The sequence below is a fragment of the Corvus moneduloides genome, chromosome 9, assembly GCF_009650955.1.
Source record: "Corvus moneduloides isolate bCorMon1 chromosome 9, bCorMon1.pri, whole genome shotgun sequence".
Classification (NCBI taxonomy): Eukaryota; Metazoa; Chordata; class Aves; order Passeriformes; family Corvidae; genus Corvus; species Corvus moneduloides.
In genome coordinates this window covers 26,705,856-26,723,234 of record NC_045484.1, presented here as the reverse complement: position 1 = coordinate 26,723,234, position 17,379 = coordinate 26,705,856, and the positions used below count along the sequence as shown (strand labels likewise).

Genomic DNA, 17,379 nt, shown 5'->3' with positions numbered 1-17,379 from the left:
TTCCTTCTTACAAGCAACGACGTGTTGTATGCTTGTGCAGTGCATCAGGTTGATCTGACCTAAATTAAGTGTAACTTCAAACAAACAAACAAAACCTGGGGGTTAATTTTAATCTGAATTTTCCCATGTCCTGAGACAATATAAGACAGGGGTCTCAGAACATGTTTCTATGAAATTCTTTGGTGACAAATCTGGTTTTGACTTCTCCTGCTTTGTTGCTTGCTTATTACTCACCCAGTGCTGCACTCTCAGTTGTGCAAGTAACAGTTTGCAGGGCTTCACAGTTACCTGGATTAGCTCTGGGTTCAAGTAACATCCTCTTGTGAATGTTTTTTTTTTCCCTCCAAGGGTAAAAATGTCCCTGGAACTATAATTTTGATCTGTGTGTTTGTAACTGTACCCAGATCACTGAAGCACTGGTATTGGGTTATAGAGGGTACAAAATTGAATTCATACACTGCTGTATGGAAATGTGTAACTAAAAGGCTTTTATTTCCTGTTGTTTGTGCTTACTATCCTGGGGGTGGTTGTATATGCATTTACTGAGACTTCACTGCTTTCAGGACAGTTTTATCAGAACAATTTATAGGATAAGTCAGAAGAGAGACAAATAAACCAATATTAAAATCAAGCTTCCTTTGCAATTTTGACAAAATTTTGCTGCCCTCCTGCAGACCCAATATATTTTCAGGTGACAAAGTGAGAAGACTTACTAGCTTTAGGTTTTAATAGCAGTAGTTCTTGTGTGTAGCAAAGAAGTGCATTCAGTATTTGTTAACATAACGGTGGTTGTCATTGTCATGTAGTGGTCGTGTTAGCTGTGTAGTTCAGAGATGGTTTTTCCTACCTTCATCTTCATATGTTTTCATGCAGCTCCAGATGAAAATGTGCAGTCCATAGCATCACAGTTCAGGGTCTTGCATCACACTGGCTGATTGTAGTGCCAGGGAAGGGCTCTCATGTCTACTTCGCACTCCCCAGTAGGTCCATGTCTAGTCTCTGTTACTGGTTGGGCTGAAGAAGTAGGGTTTTTTTGAGGCAGTTCTCAATGGCTAATGCTGAGAAATGTCCTGAACTGGTCATTTCAGGTATGCTTTTTGCTGTAAAAATGTATCTTGTGCTTCAGGTTCTGCATATTTAGTGAGCTCCTGGAAATGTGTGCTTAGCATAGTGCAGTAGTGTTTGATATATGACATAAGCAATAAGATTTATGTTTGGAAGTATTAGCTCTTTAAAACATGGGAAGTGTGAGGGTGCTTGTTGTAATCCCAGTTAGCAGGTGGCTTACTTTGCAGCATGGGAGAACATCATAGCACAGAGAAATGAATTAACTTATTCATCACAGATTTTCTGCTTGGAAGAGGAGGATAAAAGGCAGCAAATTAAACTTCTGCACTGCAGAGGCATCCAGAGCTGGCCCGGTCTCTCTGTGATTCTGGTTTGCAGGTGGTTTCTACAAGATTCCGGTCTCTGGTCACTTGATTTGGTGAAGACAGCAGCTTGCTTTTACCTATAAGTGAAAGGTTTTAGACCCAGTGATGCAGAAAAGTCTGTAATGGTCTCCTGCTCATTGGTGGAGGGGTGTCTACCTGAGTCTGCATGTGGCCTCCCTCTAGCTCCAGATAGTGTGAGTTCCATCATATACCTGAACTTTCCTTCTCTTCCACCACTGCGGGAGGGCATGGTCACGGCTTTCTCCATGGAGGGCTGTATCCCAGGGCAGAACATGCCCTGCCTTCCAGCCGGGGAAGGATCAGCAGGGACTCACACGTGTCTTGTAGCAGAGCTGGTACAGATTCGTCTTGTGTGTTGCTCTGGGTGCTTTTATGTCACGCTGCTTCAGTGTATTCAGCAGTGGGGTGCTCGGAAGTATTTCTCTATTGCCAGTTCCTTCCTGGAGAAAGAGGCAGAACTGCAAGGCTGGAGATCCAATGAGAAGGGGACTGAATTCCGGAATTCTGTTTTCTCGGCCGTCACTGCAGTGTTTGTGACAGGAAGGAAGGGCTTTGAAGACGGTGAGTTTTGTAACAGCCATCAACTTCGTCAGTGTGCATTGTTCTCCAGGACAGGGCTGGATTTGGTGTCAGCCTCGGCTTGCAGTTCTGTAGACCTAGAAATTGGCTGGCTCCAGGACTCCAAAATTCAACAGAATACTCAGGGAATTGCGGAAATCTCTGCATCTGCTCTTTAGGCCATAGGGAAGATAAAACTCCCCTGTTCCATGCATCCTTTGGGAGAGAGCTGAGCTGGGCTCAGTTAGTGGGGAGATTTACCAGGGGAGATTTTTTTGCTGTTAAATACTTTTCTCTGTATTTTCTGGAGTAGTGTGCTTGCAAACAGGCACGAAACCATGTGATAGTAAGAGAGTGGCAAATACTCAGTGCTCATAGAAGAGAGTAGACAAGTGGAAACTTCTGTTTCTTTAAATTTTTTTTTTTGGTCATTGTAGTATTAAAGTGACTAATTCCTCCTTTCTGAGAATTTTATCCTGGCTCTAAAATGGACTTTGAGGATGTTGAATGTCATGCAGGAAATGGGAGAGGCATGGCTTGATGTTTGACTCGAGGAAATCTTTCTAACAACAGTCACAGCCTGCTGTTGAACCAAATGTAGTTGTGTAGTTGTATGGTAAAAAAGTGATATCTGCTGGTTCTTGACTCCTGTTCCACACCCAGCAAATTCTTAAAAACCTTTTTAAAGCTCTTTTTAAAGCCTGTGTTCCCAAATCTAAATGACTAATGATAATAAATAACCACTGACATTGCTTAGAGGTTTTTATCCTTTAGTTGTCATGAGTACATTGAACTTTTTTGTAGCATGTAAATTCCAGAACAGATCCACTACAAGCGTCTTCTTGTAAAGACATCTGGACTCATTAATAAATGAATTTTATTAAAGATGAAGCGCTCAAGATGAAGAGCTCACATTTTTAAAGTAATAACCATAGACTTTCTGTGTAGAGAATTGAACTGTTTTTGTTTTAGATCTGTCAACTGAGTGGCATTTAAATGATAACCCAAAGTCAAGTTCTGGACAGTACTGAGTGAGCCAGAGGCTGTCACAGGGAGCAGCTGTTGCAGAGGGCAGGGCTGTGTGAGCAGGAGGAAATGTAACTGATACCGAAAAATGTGCAATACTTTGGGCAAGACTGAGCTGCTGTCATGTTGCCAAGTGAGATGATTGTCAATTGTGTGGATCCTGAGAAAGGGATTTGTCTTTTGATCCAAATTCTAGCCCGGAGTAGGTGGCTGCAGCATGTTATTTACATAAGGTCCGAGTTTGCCCACATGTTTTGGTAGTCCCCACAAGGCGAGATAATGTAAGTCAGGGTGATAAACGGTGCTGTACCCCGGCTTACTGGAGAGGAAATGTACCAGACACAGACTTGGCCTTTAGATTGTGTTAGCCATGAAAAAGACAACTATATTCTGTTACGTTTTTTCTGCTCTAAATCTGGAATAATTGCTACTTTAAGGCAGTTATTTTTGTGTGGATGTGCTGTAAGTTGCTGATGTTTCCATGTCCTATTGAAGTTGCCCTTACAGCAGGGTAGAGTTTGATCCAGGCTTTGTGCAAAACCCCTGTGTGTACAGAGGTATTTCAGCTGCTTCTTGGTTCCATTTGCTTTGCTGCCTTTCTGCAGGAAATGTGTAATGGATCCTATCTCAGGTTTTCCATCCACTTGGGAGATTTATGTGGAACTTTAATTTTAGATTGGTAAACATAATCTAACTTTATTAAATTTTAAACTGATGGCTTCGAATATTTGCTGTTGTCTTAATATCTGTCACTAACTCAAGCACTGTTTCTGTTCTCTTTATACACTACAGGACTTTCCTCTTTACCTTCAGTGGAGGAAGCTCAGACCTTACACAGCACTGTGTTCCCAGCCTAACCTGCCTGCCCATTATTCTCTTACCTAATGTTCTTATTATCCATCTTATCATAATCATTGTAATCCTTTTGCTTCTACATCACAGGTTCAACAGTGTGACCACTCTCTTGGTTCATATACTCACAGCAAAGCCTTCATCTCTCATGGATTATAGATCTAAATTGGTAACTATCGCTTGCTTGCAATGTTTATTAGCAGTTATTAATTGCTCATACTCTGTTTTCTGCTTCTGATAAATCTCTCTTGTAGAACAGCATTTGTGTAAGACTCTCTAAGGTCACGGCCTTATTTCCTTTATGAGCTTTATTCTTAGGACAGCAGACATTGGCTGTAAAAAAAATTCCATTGCTTGATAGAAATCTGGTTCAGAATTGAACTTAATTTCTGAAAAAGAAAACAGAAAGTATTTCTTTCCCAATGACAGAGTGCATAAAGGAGTGAATTATAATAGAAAATTGACATAGATGTGTAATTTGTGAACTAGAATATTTTTCACTTAGATGCACTTTTTAAGACTTTTTGGGGAAAAATACACAAGGTATTAATGCTTTTGAGAAGAAGTTATATTGCATATTAGTAACACCTCTCCATGGATTACTGTAGATGTACAGAGGACTGGTTTCACCCCATCTTCTCATCTGCCTAATTAAAGAAATGTGTGTTAGTGGATGATGATGAAACAGGTAAAAGTCACAGTTAAATTTAAATTGTTACTGGTCCTAAATAACACAAGACATATGTAGGAAATCCCAGTTTGGGCTTTAAAAATGAAGCATATTAAAAGATGTTTTTATTGCTAGAACTGCCCAGAAGTTGTAATACAGAGAATACACAGGTTCATAACAAGTTGAATTTGCATATGTGTCTTAAGGTATAGTTTGAAGTATAAGTTACATCAGTGTGACCACGTTTCATAGTTAACTGGGGTGTCTGACAGCAGAAAAGGAGACTCTTTTCCAAATTCAGATTTCTTTCTCACACTGTTGTGAGAGACGTGTCTGATGCGGAAACAGCATGTCTGTGAACACACCCATGTGTTTGCTAATAAAGAGACATGTAAACTTCCAAGGTAATGACTGGATTTCTTGTTTCTTGTCTGTGAGAGGATAAAGAAGAACAGCCCTCCATTAGTTTGTAGTCAAAACCATAAGGGCTGGTGACACTAAAAGTCAACCTTTTTTTTTTTTGGCAGTAAATGTATGGTGAGATGCATCAGTTGATTTCTAGCCGACACTTTAAACTTTTACTGAGGTTGGCTGTAGGCAGTAAATATTGCAGAGCAGGGGTTACAGTGACCACTTTCAATGATTCCTAAGAGCAGGAACACTTTGATGTTTTGTCTTGCACTAGAAACCAGTTTGAGTGTTCATCATGATGCTGGTCACAAATTGAGGAGCACAGCTGTGTGGATCCATCTATATGACGCATTTCAGTGAGCACTAAAAGCAGCAAAGGCTGGTTTCCCATGGAGGTGTCTTAGGGCAATAGGCTTTTTTCTTTAAACTTCATTATACCGAAATAGAAACTAAAGGCAGGAGAGCCACCTTGACCGAGGAATATATTCTTTGGTGCCTAATAAGCTCTGATTAAGATTTTATTGCTTTAGAGCATTTGCAGCATCCTGCTCTAATGTAGTTTCTTTGTCTAATAAAAGATGAGCTCACACTGCAGGCTTTTTCCTCAATAGGGAAATAATAAGGTATCTCAGAGCTACAAAACTGCCTATTCCCACAAAACTAGTTGGAAGTGGCTGTGTTTGAGACCTTGCTCCCATTGCTAATGCACACGGGGAAAAAGATTGTCAATATTAGTATGCTCTTAGCTACAAAGAAGTGGGCTACCCAGGCAAAGAGCTAAATCATGCAAGGTCTCACACTGAAGTGTTCTCAAGGACGATCTGATTGACAGCTTTCCCCTCTCCTGTATAACACGTTTAATGTACTGTAGCTAAATCTTTCCTGCATAGGTATTTTTTTGGAGATTATTCCAAGATGGTCAAAATGGAAACAGTCACGAGCCTCTCCTTTGCCCTCTGTGTGCCAGTTGTATTTGACCTGGTCTCCTGTAACAGAACTCTCCTTGGGCTGTGTGTTTGTATGAAACAGCAGAGATGCTGCTCTGTTTGGAGTCATCCTAAAAGAGCATCTGTGTCTGTGTGCCCAGGGAGCAGGGGTTGCACTGCCAGCTAAATGGCCTTGCACCAAGGAGGGAGGACAGTCCCCTGGGAACAATGGCTGTGGGAGCCTTCGGGTGATTTGGACGGGAACTGCCCGACCTCAGCTTGTTGTCTCCATTTCTCTCTGCTGCAGAATGTCCTCCAGGTGCAGAGGGCCTGCAGGAGATGTGATTTCATGGACCTTTCAGTAGCATAGCAACTGCCACCACTTCCCAGTGCTCTGTCCCCTCTGCTTGGCTCCCTCAGCCGTGCGGGATAAGGAACTGAACCATCTTTACAAACAGCCCTGCAAAACAGGAGAAGCTGTAGGAGGATTTATTTTTAACTGGGATCTCTCTGTTCTCTGAACCAGCTCTCTGCAGGGTCCTCAGGGCTGACATGACTGGGGAGTGCTTGGAGCAGGACCTGAGACAACAGGTGGGGAAGAGAAAGGGAGGGGAGGAGAACCAGGAGAAAGGTCTGCAGTTTCCTGGCTTTGGGATTTAAGTGCAAGTTCAGGGGCAGCCCTGTGAACACTTCAAACCCAAGTGCTGGTGGAGCACAGCTTCAGTAATTATCTGCTGTCAGAGGGATAGTCAGAAATTTTATAAAGTCCTTTCAGTTTCACTCTATTCACTAAAGGGGAAAGGGAAAAGTCAAATTTAAGCAAGGGGATGGAGTTTTCTTTAAAATTTTTGTGCTCTGACTACCTCTGGTGATTCAAGGCGCTGACCTGCAGCATCTTCAGCCAGCACAGAGGCCAGCAAGGGTTGTGCTTCTATGACAACAGCCCCACGTTCTGGGCAAGTATCATTTGATCTTATTCTCTGTGTTGTGCTTCTAACAAAGCTGCTCGAGCTGGCCACATTCTGTAATTGCTTTTTCAGCTGAGATCTGAAAGTCACATTTGTAGCCAGCTACAATTCTGATTAGAGCAATCTAGGAGGGTTAATAGAGGCAGCAGTGCTTCAGTTAAAATATCAGCTTGGAGTGTGTGGATGAATTCTGGGAAGGCGGGGTAGAAAGAAGATACTGATTCCTGTGTGATTAGTGGAATACATCTTTGTTAAAGGTCTGCGTCTGAATCTTTAAAAGACCAGGCTTCGAGTGATGAGGGTTTCTCACTATTTCAAGCCTGTGTGAATAGAATGGAGAAGCAGAGATTTAATTTTTTTTTCTTCTTGAGCAAGTGCACAAGTGTTCTCAATGGCATTTGTGGAGATTATAATGTGTATGGGGAAGATAAATTACTCAAATAGAATTTTCTGTCGTCCAGTGTAGTGATGGTGCAAATCAATTACCTGATTCATAATTTTGGCAGCTGAGCCAAAGCAAGATTTCTAAGGCTAAGGAGGCAGTGAGTGCATTGGCCTGAGTGTGTCAACAGAAGTTAGGCAGATGTTGAATTCTTCGTTTTAGAAATTCCTGCTATGAACCACAACACATGGGTAGAAGAACTGTTTTCTGATACACTAATGAGAAGAAAATTTGTTCTTGTGTTTTCTTGAGTGCTTGCAAATGACTGTGGAGTCTGACTGAAGAGCAGCTGAAGTTCAGAAGAGAGTGTATCAGAATTGTGCTGTATCCTACAGAGAAATACAGAAAGATTTTACTGCATTTGGTGCAGCTGCTCACTATTGAGCTACTGATGAATTTCTTCAGGAACTGCCCTTGTGAATACAATCACATTTTGTGAACAAAATGTCTGCTGCACCAACCCTTCTCCGTGTGAGAAAGTTGCATATGTTTAATCAGAGATAAACTGTCGTGCTTAGTGTACTGAAGTTTAAACTGGGTTGCTTTTGGTTTGTTTCCCCCCTGCTGGGAATTTAAGTTAAATTGTCATCCCTATTTAAACTGCCTTGGGACATCATTTTTGTTTATAGTTGTGAATTTTGAGCTATTTGTTTTGGTTTTGTTTGGGTTTGTGGGGTGGTGTTGTTGTTGCTGGTTTCCTTCAGTGTATGGGTGAAGTCCTGTGTGCAGGTGAGGCTTGCTAAGAAGGGAAGTATTTGGGCATGTGCTGAGAGTAGGCATTGGAGGGAGTTTTGTTCCCGAAGGTGCCTATGAACTTGAGTTGAGGAGAAAATTAACTTACTTCTGTGGATGCTGGGTGAAGGAGAGACTTCTGTCACAGCTCAGTGCCTTCTGATTCTGCACACGAGTAGCCCAGGCCCTGGTTTGGATGAATAGCTGCTGGTTAGACCTGTGCTGTCATTGCTCCAGTTTGCCAACCCTGTCACTGGTTATAAGGAGCCAGGACCTTCGCTTATTTGATGTGTGGTAGTTTCAAACAGCATGAGAGATTAAAAGTGTGGTATATCTGTTAAAAGGTAAAGTTTCTTTTTCCTTCTCTATAGTAATTTGGTCTGTGTGGTTGTGTTTTGTACAGAGATGAAGAGTCAGAGCCTTGCCTCCTCCCACCAAGTGTCTGAGCTGCACACATTGCAACAGCCAGGGCTGCTCATGGCCCTTGATAATTCATATTCTGCTGTTGGTTTTTTTTGTTTCTCAATCTAAAAGGGATCATTTATCCATTCCAAATGCTGCCTGCACGCCCACCGAGCTCTCACATTTTTATACAGTGCTATTTATTCCAATTGGAGTCTTGAGAGTAGATAGGTATTGGATGGATTCAAAGTTTCCAGCTGAAATTCCTGTTTTTTCATCTTTTCCATTGCCTTTTTTTTTTCTTCTGTAAATGTTGAGGATGGAACTTTTCTAAGGATAAAATGGTGGTGATGCATGCACTAGAAGCATGAAAGCAGTTATTTAGGCTTATTTACCTTGGAGGCTGCTTGATGAGTTGCATGGTTGGATGCACTGTCAAAGACTTTAATTCTTGGTTGCAGTTTATTGGAGCAACAGAAGTGGCACCCTGCCACTGGAGTAAAGAATGCTGTTTCCCCATGAGTATTTGAACAGTCTGCAATAGCCATCTGTTATTCTGTTAAACACAAAGCAGTGCAACAGGTGTATTTCTTGGGTTTGGAAATCTTACCAGCATGAGTGAACAATAAACATTTAAAGCCAGGATTTAAAAGAAGATTTCAAAGTGTGCTCCTCTTTATTCAGCAGATATAGGGATTATGACATTAGAAAGTAGAGAGATAACCTAAACATATGGTACACAGTTAAGGAAAACAAATGCTGAACTGCTCTTAAATCTGACTTTTTCCATGTTTGTCATTTTCTTAGATGGCTTCAGTAACAGATGCCAGGTTCAGGCAGAAAGATACTTCAGACCAAAATTTTGATTACATGTTCAAGCTCCTGATCATTGGCAACAGCAGCGTGGGTAAAACATCCTTCCTCTTCAGATACGCCGATGACACCTTCACGCCAGCCTTTGTGAGTACAGTGGGAATTGACTTCAAGGTGAAAACAGTTTACAGGAATGACAAGAGGGTAAAGCTGCAAATTTGGGTAAGTGCCAACATTTTCAAAAATGCTTTAGATTAATCCTAGCAAAGGTATGACGGTAAAAAATAGCTTGTTTGGAGGTGGATTTTTTGATTGATGTAGATTTTGACTGCACAGAAGTTCTATATGGCTCACCTTTGTGTCCCTGCAGTAAACTGAGTGAGTTCTCTTTGTGTTACTGTTTTGCTCAGCTGATGAGGGTCCTGATGTGGTCTAAGCAGCTGCTCTACGTTTGAGTGAGCTCTATGCACAACTCACACTATCATTTTATGTTCTCTTTATAAGATACTTTATTTTCCTGTAACTCATGTACCTCCTCAGCGGCCCATTTCTACCCAATTTCTGCCCCATCTAAGTCTTCTAATTGATCTACATACACTTGTTTTATAATTACTCTTTAATAATTGCATCTAAATGTAAAATTACAGTAATCACATCTGGGTTTTTTATTTACTGTGGTGATCTTGAATAGTGATAATCTAAAATGAGGTGCTTTTTTTTGTACTACAGCTACATGATTGATTTTATTTCTGTGTTGCTGGGTACAAGGTACAACAAATTATTTAATAAAAGATCTTTTTCGTGTTGTAAAATCCTGATATTGAAACTAAGGTAGGTCACCTGACATGAAACTGATTTAATTGAGGGTTTTGGCAATAAAAATGTTTTTACTTCAGGCTCTATAAGCAACTAAAGGTGATTTCCATTTAGTTGGTCTTTCTGAATTTTGGAACGTGACATTTTCTAAGAAGTTGCATAAAAGCAAGATGAAAAACACCAGAAAATATTAGGGTTTTTTTCAAAGATGCTGTGATTAAAGTGAATTAAACAATAATCTTAATTAAATCTGTTAGAGGGCTTTGGGGCAAAAAGGGCTTCAATAACCTTAAACTTCTTATGAAAAGAGATGTCAGGTGGATTCCTCAGAGGGTGCTATCTACAGGACCTGGAATATTGGAGTTACCAACAACACTGTTGATTTAACAGTTACTTTTAATAAAAGGTACTCCTAAGTTTTGGACAGTTTCCAGAGTAACTTGTGCTCTTCTCTCTTTTTGCATGGCTCCCTGACATGAGTCATGATTCAAGGACATTAACAAAAATACTGTGTACCTCTATCAAAACCACAGTATTCGAACGTGTGTGTCTCCTGCCTGTCCTGGGATTGTATTTGTAATTACAATGTGTTCTCCAGGGTACATGTAATAATAGTGGGGTCCACTAGCATACTAAAACTGTGGGTTCCTTTGTGTAGGAAGGAAGAGTTTCATACCAACCTCTCTTCCAATTGCTTTTTAAAATTATTTATAGCTGCTGTTGGGTTTCTGAGAGTGTGAGACTCTCTGGCTCTATTGAACTCTGCTCTGACTTAAAATTTTCCAGTTATGTTGACATTTTTTAAAATTACGCTCCCCTTAAGCTTGGCATTAAGCCTTATCTGAATCAGGTTTAATGTGAAACTAAGTGAAGAAGGAGAAGGTACAAGTGTTTGACTTAACCACTTCAAATGTTTTTCTAAAATCCAGAGAAAAGCACTTCTAGGAACCTCTGATGTTCTCTTCTCCACAGACCCAGGGTTTTTCAGTTCAGGGGTGCTTGTGGAGTTCTGAAGTGAGCACAGCTGTGGCAGACTGGAGGTGCTCAAGGGCTGTGCCAAATAACCTTGTTCTGTGTTCTGCAAATCTCAAGGTGAGAGGGAAGTTATTACTGCTGTGCTGTGATCCAGAGAGATCTGTGATCAGTGGGACTTTCTTTACATTGCCTGTTGCCTGTGTTGAACAGAAGAACAGGATATTTGGGTGCAGGACCCCAGCTGCAAAGAGTTCCTTGTGTTGTCTTAAAGCTCAGAAAAATCCACACTGCTTCAAGGGCCGAGCAGCTGCATGTAAAAACTGACAGCTGTGTCAGTAAATGTCTCTCTGGCCTGACTCATGGTTTGTTTCTCCAGCCAAAGTTGATGAGCATTTTAAAGCCAGAGATCTTGCATTTGTGTTTGTGCTGAGTTTGAGGATGTCTGTATATTGTGAATCAGGATTTGACAAGCTGTCACATGGAATGATCAGAAGAGAGTGCTCCTCTGTTTGATTTTGGTGTCATTAGTGGGCCTCTTGCTTTGTTGACATTAACGCCTCAATCACCCAAATTGATATTTTAATAATCAGTTGTGCTTGTGACTAGGCAGTCTGGGAAACAATCTGCTTTGAAAAGACTTGAAAGGAATATCTCTTTAGCTTGAGAGGAATGGGACATGGCAAATGTATTAATGATGTTTTTAAGGTAGATTGACAGAACTGCTGTTGCATATGGAAACAGTAAAATGGCCCAGAGAGGGTTTTATGAAATAATGTTTTGTAGGCTTTTTTCCCCCTTCTTTAAAGAACTCCAAGATCAGTTGTCTGTGTTTTAATTTCAAATATTTTCTGTCTTGTTTAGGAATGGTGGTGTTGTGTTAATAGAATAAATTAACTTTATTGAGAACATTAATTTTGTAGTTGGATGAGGCTTAGTTATTTGGTATCTAATTAAAAACATTATTTACATAAATGTATTCATATATCATATAGATATTTACATATCTACATAAATGCAATTCTTGGATTAGATTTTTTTATGCCACTGCCATCTGTAATAATACTTTCATATAAAGCATCTTCCTTACGATTGGTTTGTGAGGAGCCAATTTAATAATATCTCTCTGCATTTCTTGACCAACAGTTTTGTATTCCCAGAGTTGCTAATTACTGTTTACTGGAGGAAAGCTATTATATTTTCAGCTAGGTATGGTTTTTGTTACAAATAAATCTCAAAGGTAACATTATTATATTCCTACCAAATGCAAACCGTTAATACTTAAGGCAGGGTTCAGGTTGCCTAGCAGCTAGAGAGGGCCACTTTGTCCAGATCCAGATGGAAGCAGGGTGAATGAATAAAAGTGATTTCAGTTTTAGGTAAGAGCAAGGGAAGATTTCTTTTTCTCCCTTCTGTGCATTTGTGTGTCTATTGCTGGTAAGGAATAATGGTGGTGAAAATGACAGCAGAACTCCTGAGCAATGTGACGTCGAGGGGAGCTGCTGAGGGGCAGCCTCTGGCCCTTTGTGCTGGCCCAGTCTGTTCATTACATGAACTCTTTGCACAGTCACATAAATTAACTGATGGAAAATCATTGGCAGGGTTTGGCCCCAAACACTTGCACACTACCCAGTACATACTTTGTGTGAGGAATTTGATTATATTTCCATTATACTTTTGTGCAGCACCCTATACAAGGGACTCTAATTTCTGTTGCATGTACCATACATAACACACAAACATTGATGTGATTAATAATGAACATAACTAAATGCAGGGTTTGGCAGCTGATGTTACAGTTGAAACTACTTTCAACTCCCCTTGTAAAAAGCAAATAGGGATTAAATTTAACTTCAGGTTAAAAGGCAGAAAGACTGTGATGTTCAGACAGAGGCAGCATATTTAGACTGAAGTATGATTTTTCTTTTAAGGAGCTCTTTATCAGAATTAAACTACTAGGATGAAGGTTTTTCCTTCTCATTAACAGAAATGTCTCCATGGCTTAACTGCTGAAACCTGTTGGGGTATGAGATTAGCTATATTGGATGTCTGAAACACGTGTTACAGCTCTCAGGCACAGCTGGGGAGAGGGTAGGAAGCAACATTGCTCTGTGTTTTTTGGATCTTTAAAAATGGAAATATGACAACTGCTAATTATATTGAGTGTCAGTTACCACTACAAAACAGAAAAGTGTAAACCAAAATAACCCCCTTGCTGTGTAGCCGTCCAGAAGGCAAATACACAGTGTTTTTAAAAGCTTTTTGTATCAGGCATTGCCTGGATGACAGGATGATCTTGACCAGCTTGTCTCTTAGGGAAGGGATTCAAAGAAGTAACACTGGCAGCTGAGTTCTTTTTTTATTTTTTAAATTTTTTTTTATTATTATTTACAGGAGGTAAAATTAGAACACCATCATATTTGATTGTAAATTTTAATGCTAATTGCACCCTTAACCAAAAGCTAATTATGCATTTCAGATGAGAGAATCATCTATTCCCAAGGCATCCCCTTCCTGTCATGGTTTTGCTAAGTTCCTTTCAAGCACTGACTTCAGGCTTGAATGCTTGCACAAAAGTTGTTTCTAAAAAAAGAGCTAATAAGGTTCAGTAATTTAATGTATAGATGTGATAGTGATTGGTGTCTCTAAAACACTAATGGGCCTGATTCTACTTTTATAGACTCACAGTTGTGAAATCCTCTGGTTTGCTGTTTAGATGAAGAACTAAAATGGAGAAATTCATGATAGTGAAAAGAACAGGTTGATCCTTGTAATTTGCAGCATTAAGGACTTATTGAGTCCCAGGAATGAAAATCATTGTGGGTGAGTGGATGTAAAGCACTGCTTCTCATGCTAAAATACAATGCAGAATATTTGACTGGAGAAGAGATGCAATAACAGTGTCTGTAATTCAATTCCAAGGTCTTGGTTATATCTCAAGTAATAATACTTCTGCTTTGAGTAGAACTTGGTGCTCATGCCACTCTGAATGGGCTTTAAGATTAGGGTTGCAAGGGTGATACAAAGGAGAGAAATAAAATCTTGACAAATAAGACCCTGAGTGGTTAGTTATCCCACTCACTATTGAATTTATTGAACAGCCTAAGCTTGCTGAGCAGGGCGTTGCTGTGATTGCAGTTAAACAGTTGACATGGAGGGTTTATTTCTGTTTATAGTTAATCACCTCAATCCCATTGTTATCTCATTATAACTCTGCATTACAGTGAAGGCCAAATTCAACTTCAGTCTAAGCTGATACCACTGGAGTTATCCCTGCTGACAATATTGGATTTGCTTTCACTGCAGGTGTAGTATCTCTTTTTGTGCTCCATCTTTGCAGAACTACTGGGCCCTTGGAGGCCTTGTTTTGTCATTTCAGTGAAATGAAACATGCTGGGTTCAGAGGTGCCAGGCTGTATCCAGGGGCTGTGTCGAGTGTGTGCGTTAGCTGATAAAGAGTTGTTGGTAGTGCAAAGGTTTGGACCTTTCCTGCAGAAAAAATGGACCAATGTTGAATGTTTGTCAAGTAGAGGAAAAGCTGTATGTGGGAAATTTCAAGGGAAATTATTCCGTTGATGTAGTGAGGCAGTTAAGCTTTGAGAGGACAAGTGAGTTGCTGGCCTCATGCTGTTTTGCATTTAATGCTTTTTTACCAGAAATTCGGAGTAGATATTTTGTAGTCACTTCTCATAAGGTCTTTAGACTCATGTGCCTCGAAACCTTTTCCTGTTGTCATTTTCTTAGCAGAATCACCCTTATTATGATTTTCTTTCACAATGTTATCTTCTGCATAATGACGGGGTATATTCTATATTTAAATATGCTTGGTTGCACTGTGATCAGTTATGAGATAATACAGTGGGTGGAATTTATGAGTTCTCATAGTGTTTGTCTCAAGTGAGCACGTACTTAAACTGTGTCACATTTGGTCAAATGAGAAAATATAACTACTGTGCTTACTCGCATTTATAACTTTCATGCATTGTGTTGTCTTCTGCAGTGTCATGTTTATGCAACACTTGAGTATCAGAGTGGCTGATTTTAGAACTAAAAAAAGGAATCCAAGCCCCCCAAAGTGTTTTTCAGATGTGAGAAATTGTACCCTATAGCACAACTGGAGTACTGGAGCAGGAATTTAGCAGTGTGAACTTTGTGATTTATTTTCTGTTGTCCAGCTGTTCAACATCATCCTGATTCATTAAACAGCATGAACTGAGCTCCCAGAGATAAGCACCGATTTTCTGTATGCTGTTGCAGTGGAGGCATTGGACTCTGCAGACAGAAGGAAACACTGGTGAGAAGTACCCGAAACTGGACAAAAAAGCAGCACATTCCTGCAACGTGGAGAGCTGGGAGGCCTATGGTTTGCTGGTTAGGTTCTCCCATCTCCAGAACAACAATGTTTACCAGGAGACGCTGGTCTCAACCCAGATTTCTGGTGAGCTGTTCTGGCTGCCCAGAAAATACTAATGAGAGTGACAAAGTAGGAAACATAAATCCTGTTTGGGTGAGATGTATCTTCCAATAGCAGCTTAGCACCTTGCATTTTATGGCCAGGGGCCACTGCAACCCAAAAGTGTACCCTAAGCATCCCAGTGTATCATCCTCTGCTTCTGCCACAGTCTGGGTTTGCAGCATTGCTAAGGTCTTCCTCCATCCAAATGGAGCTGCCAGTCCCAAGTGTCTTGCTCAGCTCACAATGGCATCCTGTGCTTCTGTTGGGCATGTGCATCTTGTTTGAAAATTCCTCCAGTATTGCCAGTTCTGCTTTGCATCCATTTCTGTGCTAATCAGATACTCATTGCTTTGCTACTAATTTGTGTTAGAAACTAAAACACGAAGTGGCAAGAGTGTTTGAAACCGGGGACGAGCAGGTGTAAGTGCAGCAGATAAACACACTGTGTTATGAGCTGCTGTGCTTCATTAACTGAAGTACCTTCATGTGATATATGACTCAAGTGATTAAACTTTGTGTAGTACTCAAAGAAGGCTTGATGGTGGTATTTTCTCAGCCAGATTCTGGCTGGTTTGTTGCTCTGACAAACCGATCCAGACATCTGCAGCAGTGCTAGAGGGTGAAGTCCTGGCGAGAGAGTGGCGTGTGTGGATCCCTGTGTGCACATATGCTACCAGGTTTTACTGTGCCTCTGCTTTCCTTGTAGCCAGAGCAATAAAACAGAACATACAGGGGATCTGTGCATAGGATGTTTATGAGGCAGAACACTCACCCTACTGCTGGTTTTGCTTTTGCATGTGCTTATTCAAAGATTCACCTGCTGCTTCCCCTGTGTGGGTCCCTCAGTCGACACTGATGCTGTGGCAGTTGTGAAGTTGCTGTGTGTTCCAGTGCCATGGTAACTGCATCCCGCTCTGCTGGCTGCCAGCGGGCACCGAGCCTGCCCAGTTGTGAAAGGAAGCAAGTGCTCCGAGTGCCGAATTGTGGTAGACTGGCATGAGTCAGCTTTGATAAGTCCATGTGAAGTCCTTTACCAAGGACTGCAAGTCTCTTCTTTTTTTTGAGGGAAGAAAGAGAAATAACTCCCATCAAATGTGTTTTGGATTTTTGTTTAAACTCTAAAAGGCTAAAAAATGTGTTTCCATTGGAAATACCACCAAGTGCTAAATTGCTTTCTTGCTCTGCAGTTTAACCTCATGCTGTACACATTTCTGTAAGGCTGTGCCACTTTTCCCATCATTTTCTCTTGTCTCTGTGTTGTGCACCCTGGCTTGCTCTTGGAGAGGTCAGAGAGTACTTTTGTAAGCACTTTTGCACTAACTGCAAGGAGAGTTCTTGCAGAGTACTCTCATAACAACATTTGAAATCACAGAGTTGTGCCTAAGAGTGAGCAAGTAGAGCTGGGGAAAAGAGAGGAAGTCTTGTTTGCTTTTTGGAGACGAAATACTGACTATGATAAAGCACACAGGTGCATCAATGAATTACATGGAATAATAACGCTGAAAATTTACAGCCAAGCAAGGGTAATTAAGGAATGCATTTTTCAAGTCTTTCTTATATGAGAGTGGAATGATGGACTATAACCTTTACGGTTTTCTTACCCTCCCTTGGCCCTTGCTGGGTTGCAGAACCACCAGCACTGTGAGGGCTGGTACCTAGTGCAGTGTAGTGAGACACAGAGGGGAGGTTGTCTGAAAGAAGGGAGGTTGTGCTCAGTGCAGCATGATGGGGGCTTGCAGCAAGCCTGGCTTAGCTAAAGCACAGCTCCAGGCTGACTCTGCTGTGCCCCCTCCACCTCTGGAGTTCTGCCTCTGGCAGGTGAGAGCCTGTGCAGGCAACTCCACTGTGCAGTGCTGATATGTCCCAAAGGGAGCAACAGCG

The 17,379-nt window shown here is 41.0% G+C and overlaps 1 protein-coding gene across 5 annotated transcripts in view; it reads left to right on the top strand.

The window, feature by feature from the left end:
- RAB3B (RAB3B, member RAS oncogene family) overlaps nucleotides 1-17,379 on the top strand; it is a 50,980-nt gene that overhangs the window by 1,079 nt on the left and 32,522 nt on the right. For 2 of the 5 annotated variants that reach the window (XM_032118474.1, XM_032118476.1), the window contains exons 2-4: nucleotides 3,981-4,059; nucleotides 9,249-9,476; nucleotides 11,043-11,162. In XM_032118474.1, the coding sequence (XP_031974365.1) occupies nucleotides 4,039-4,059; nucleotides 9,249-9,476; nucleotides 11,043-11,162 (369 nt within the window). In that variant the 5' untranslated portion in view covers nucleotides 3,981-4,038. Of the gene's footprint in view, nucleotides 1-1,123; nucleotides 2,016-3,980; nucleotides 4,060-9,248; nucleotides 9,477-11,042; nucleotides 11,163-17,379 lie in introns of those variants that run through there. The other 3 variants (XM_032118475.1, XM_032118478.1, XM_032118477.1) reach the window with 3 other exon arrangements.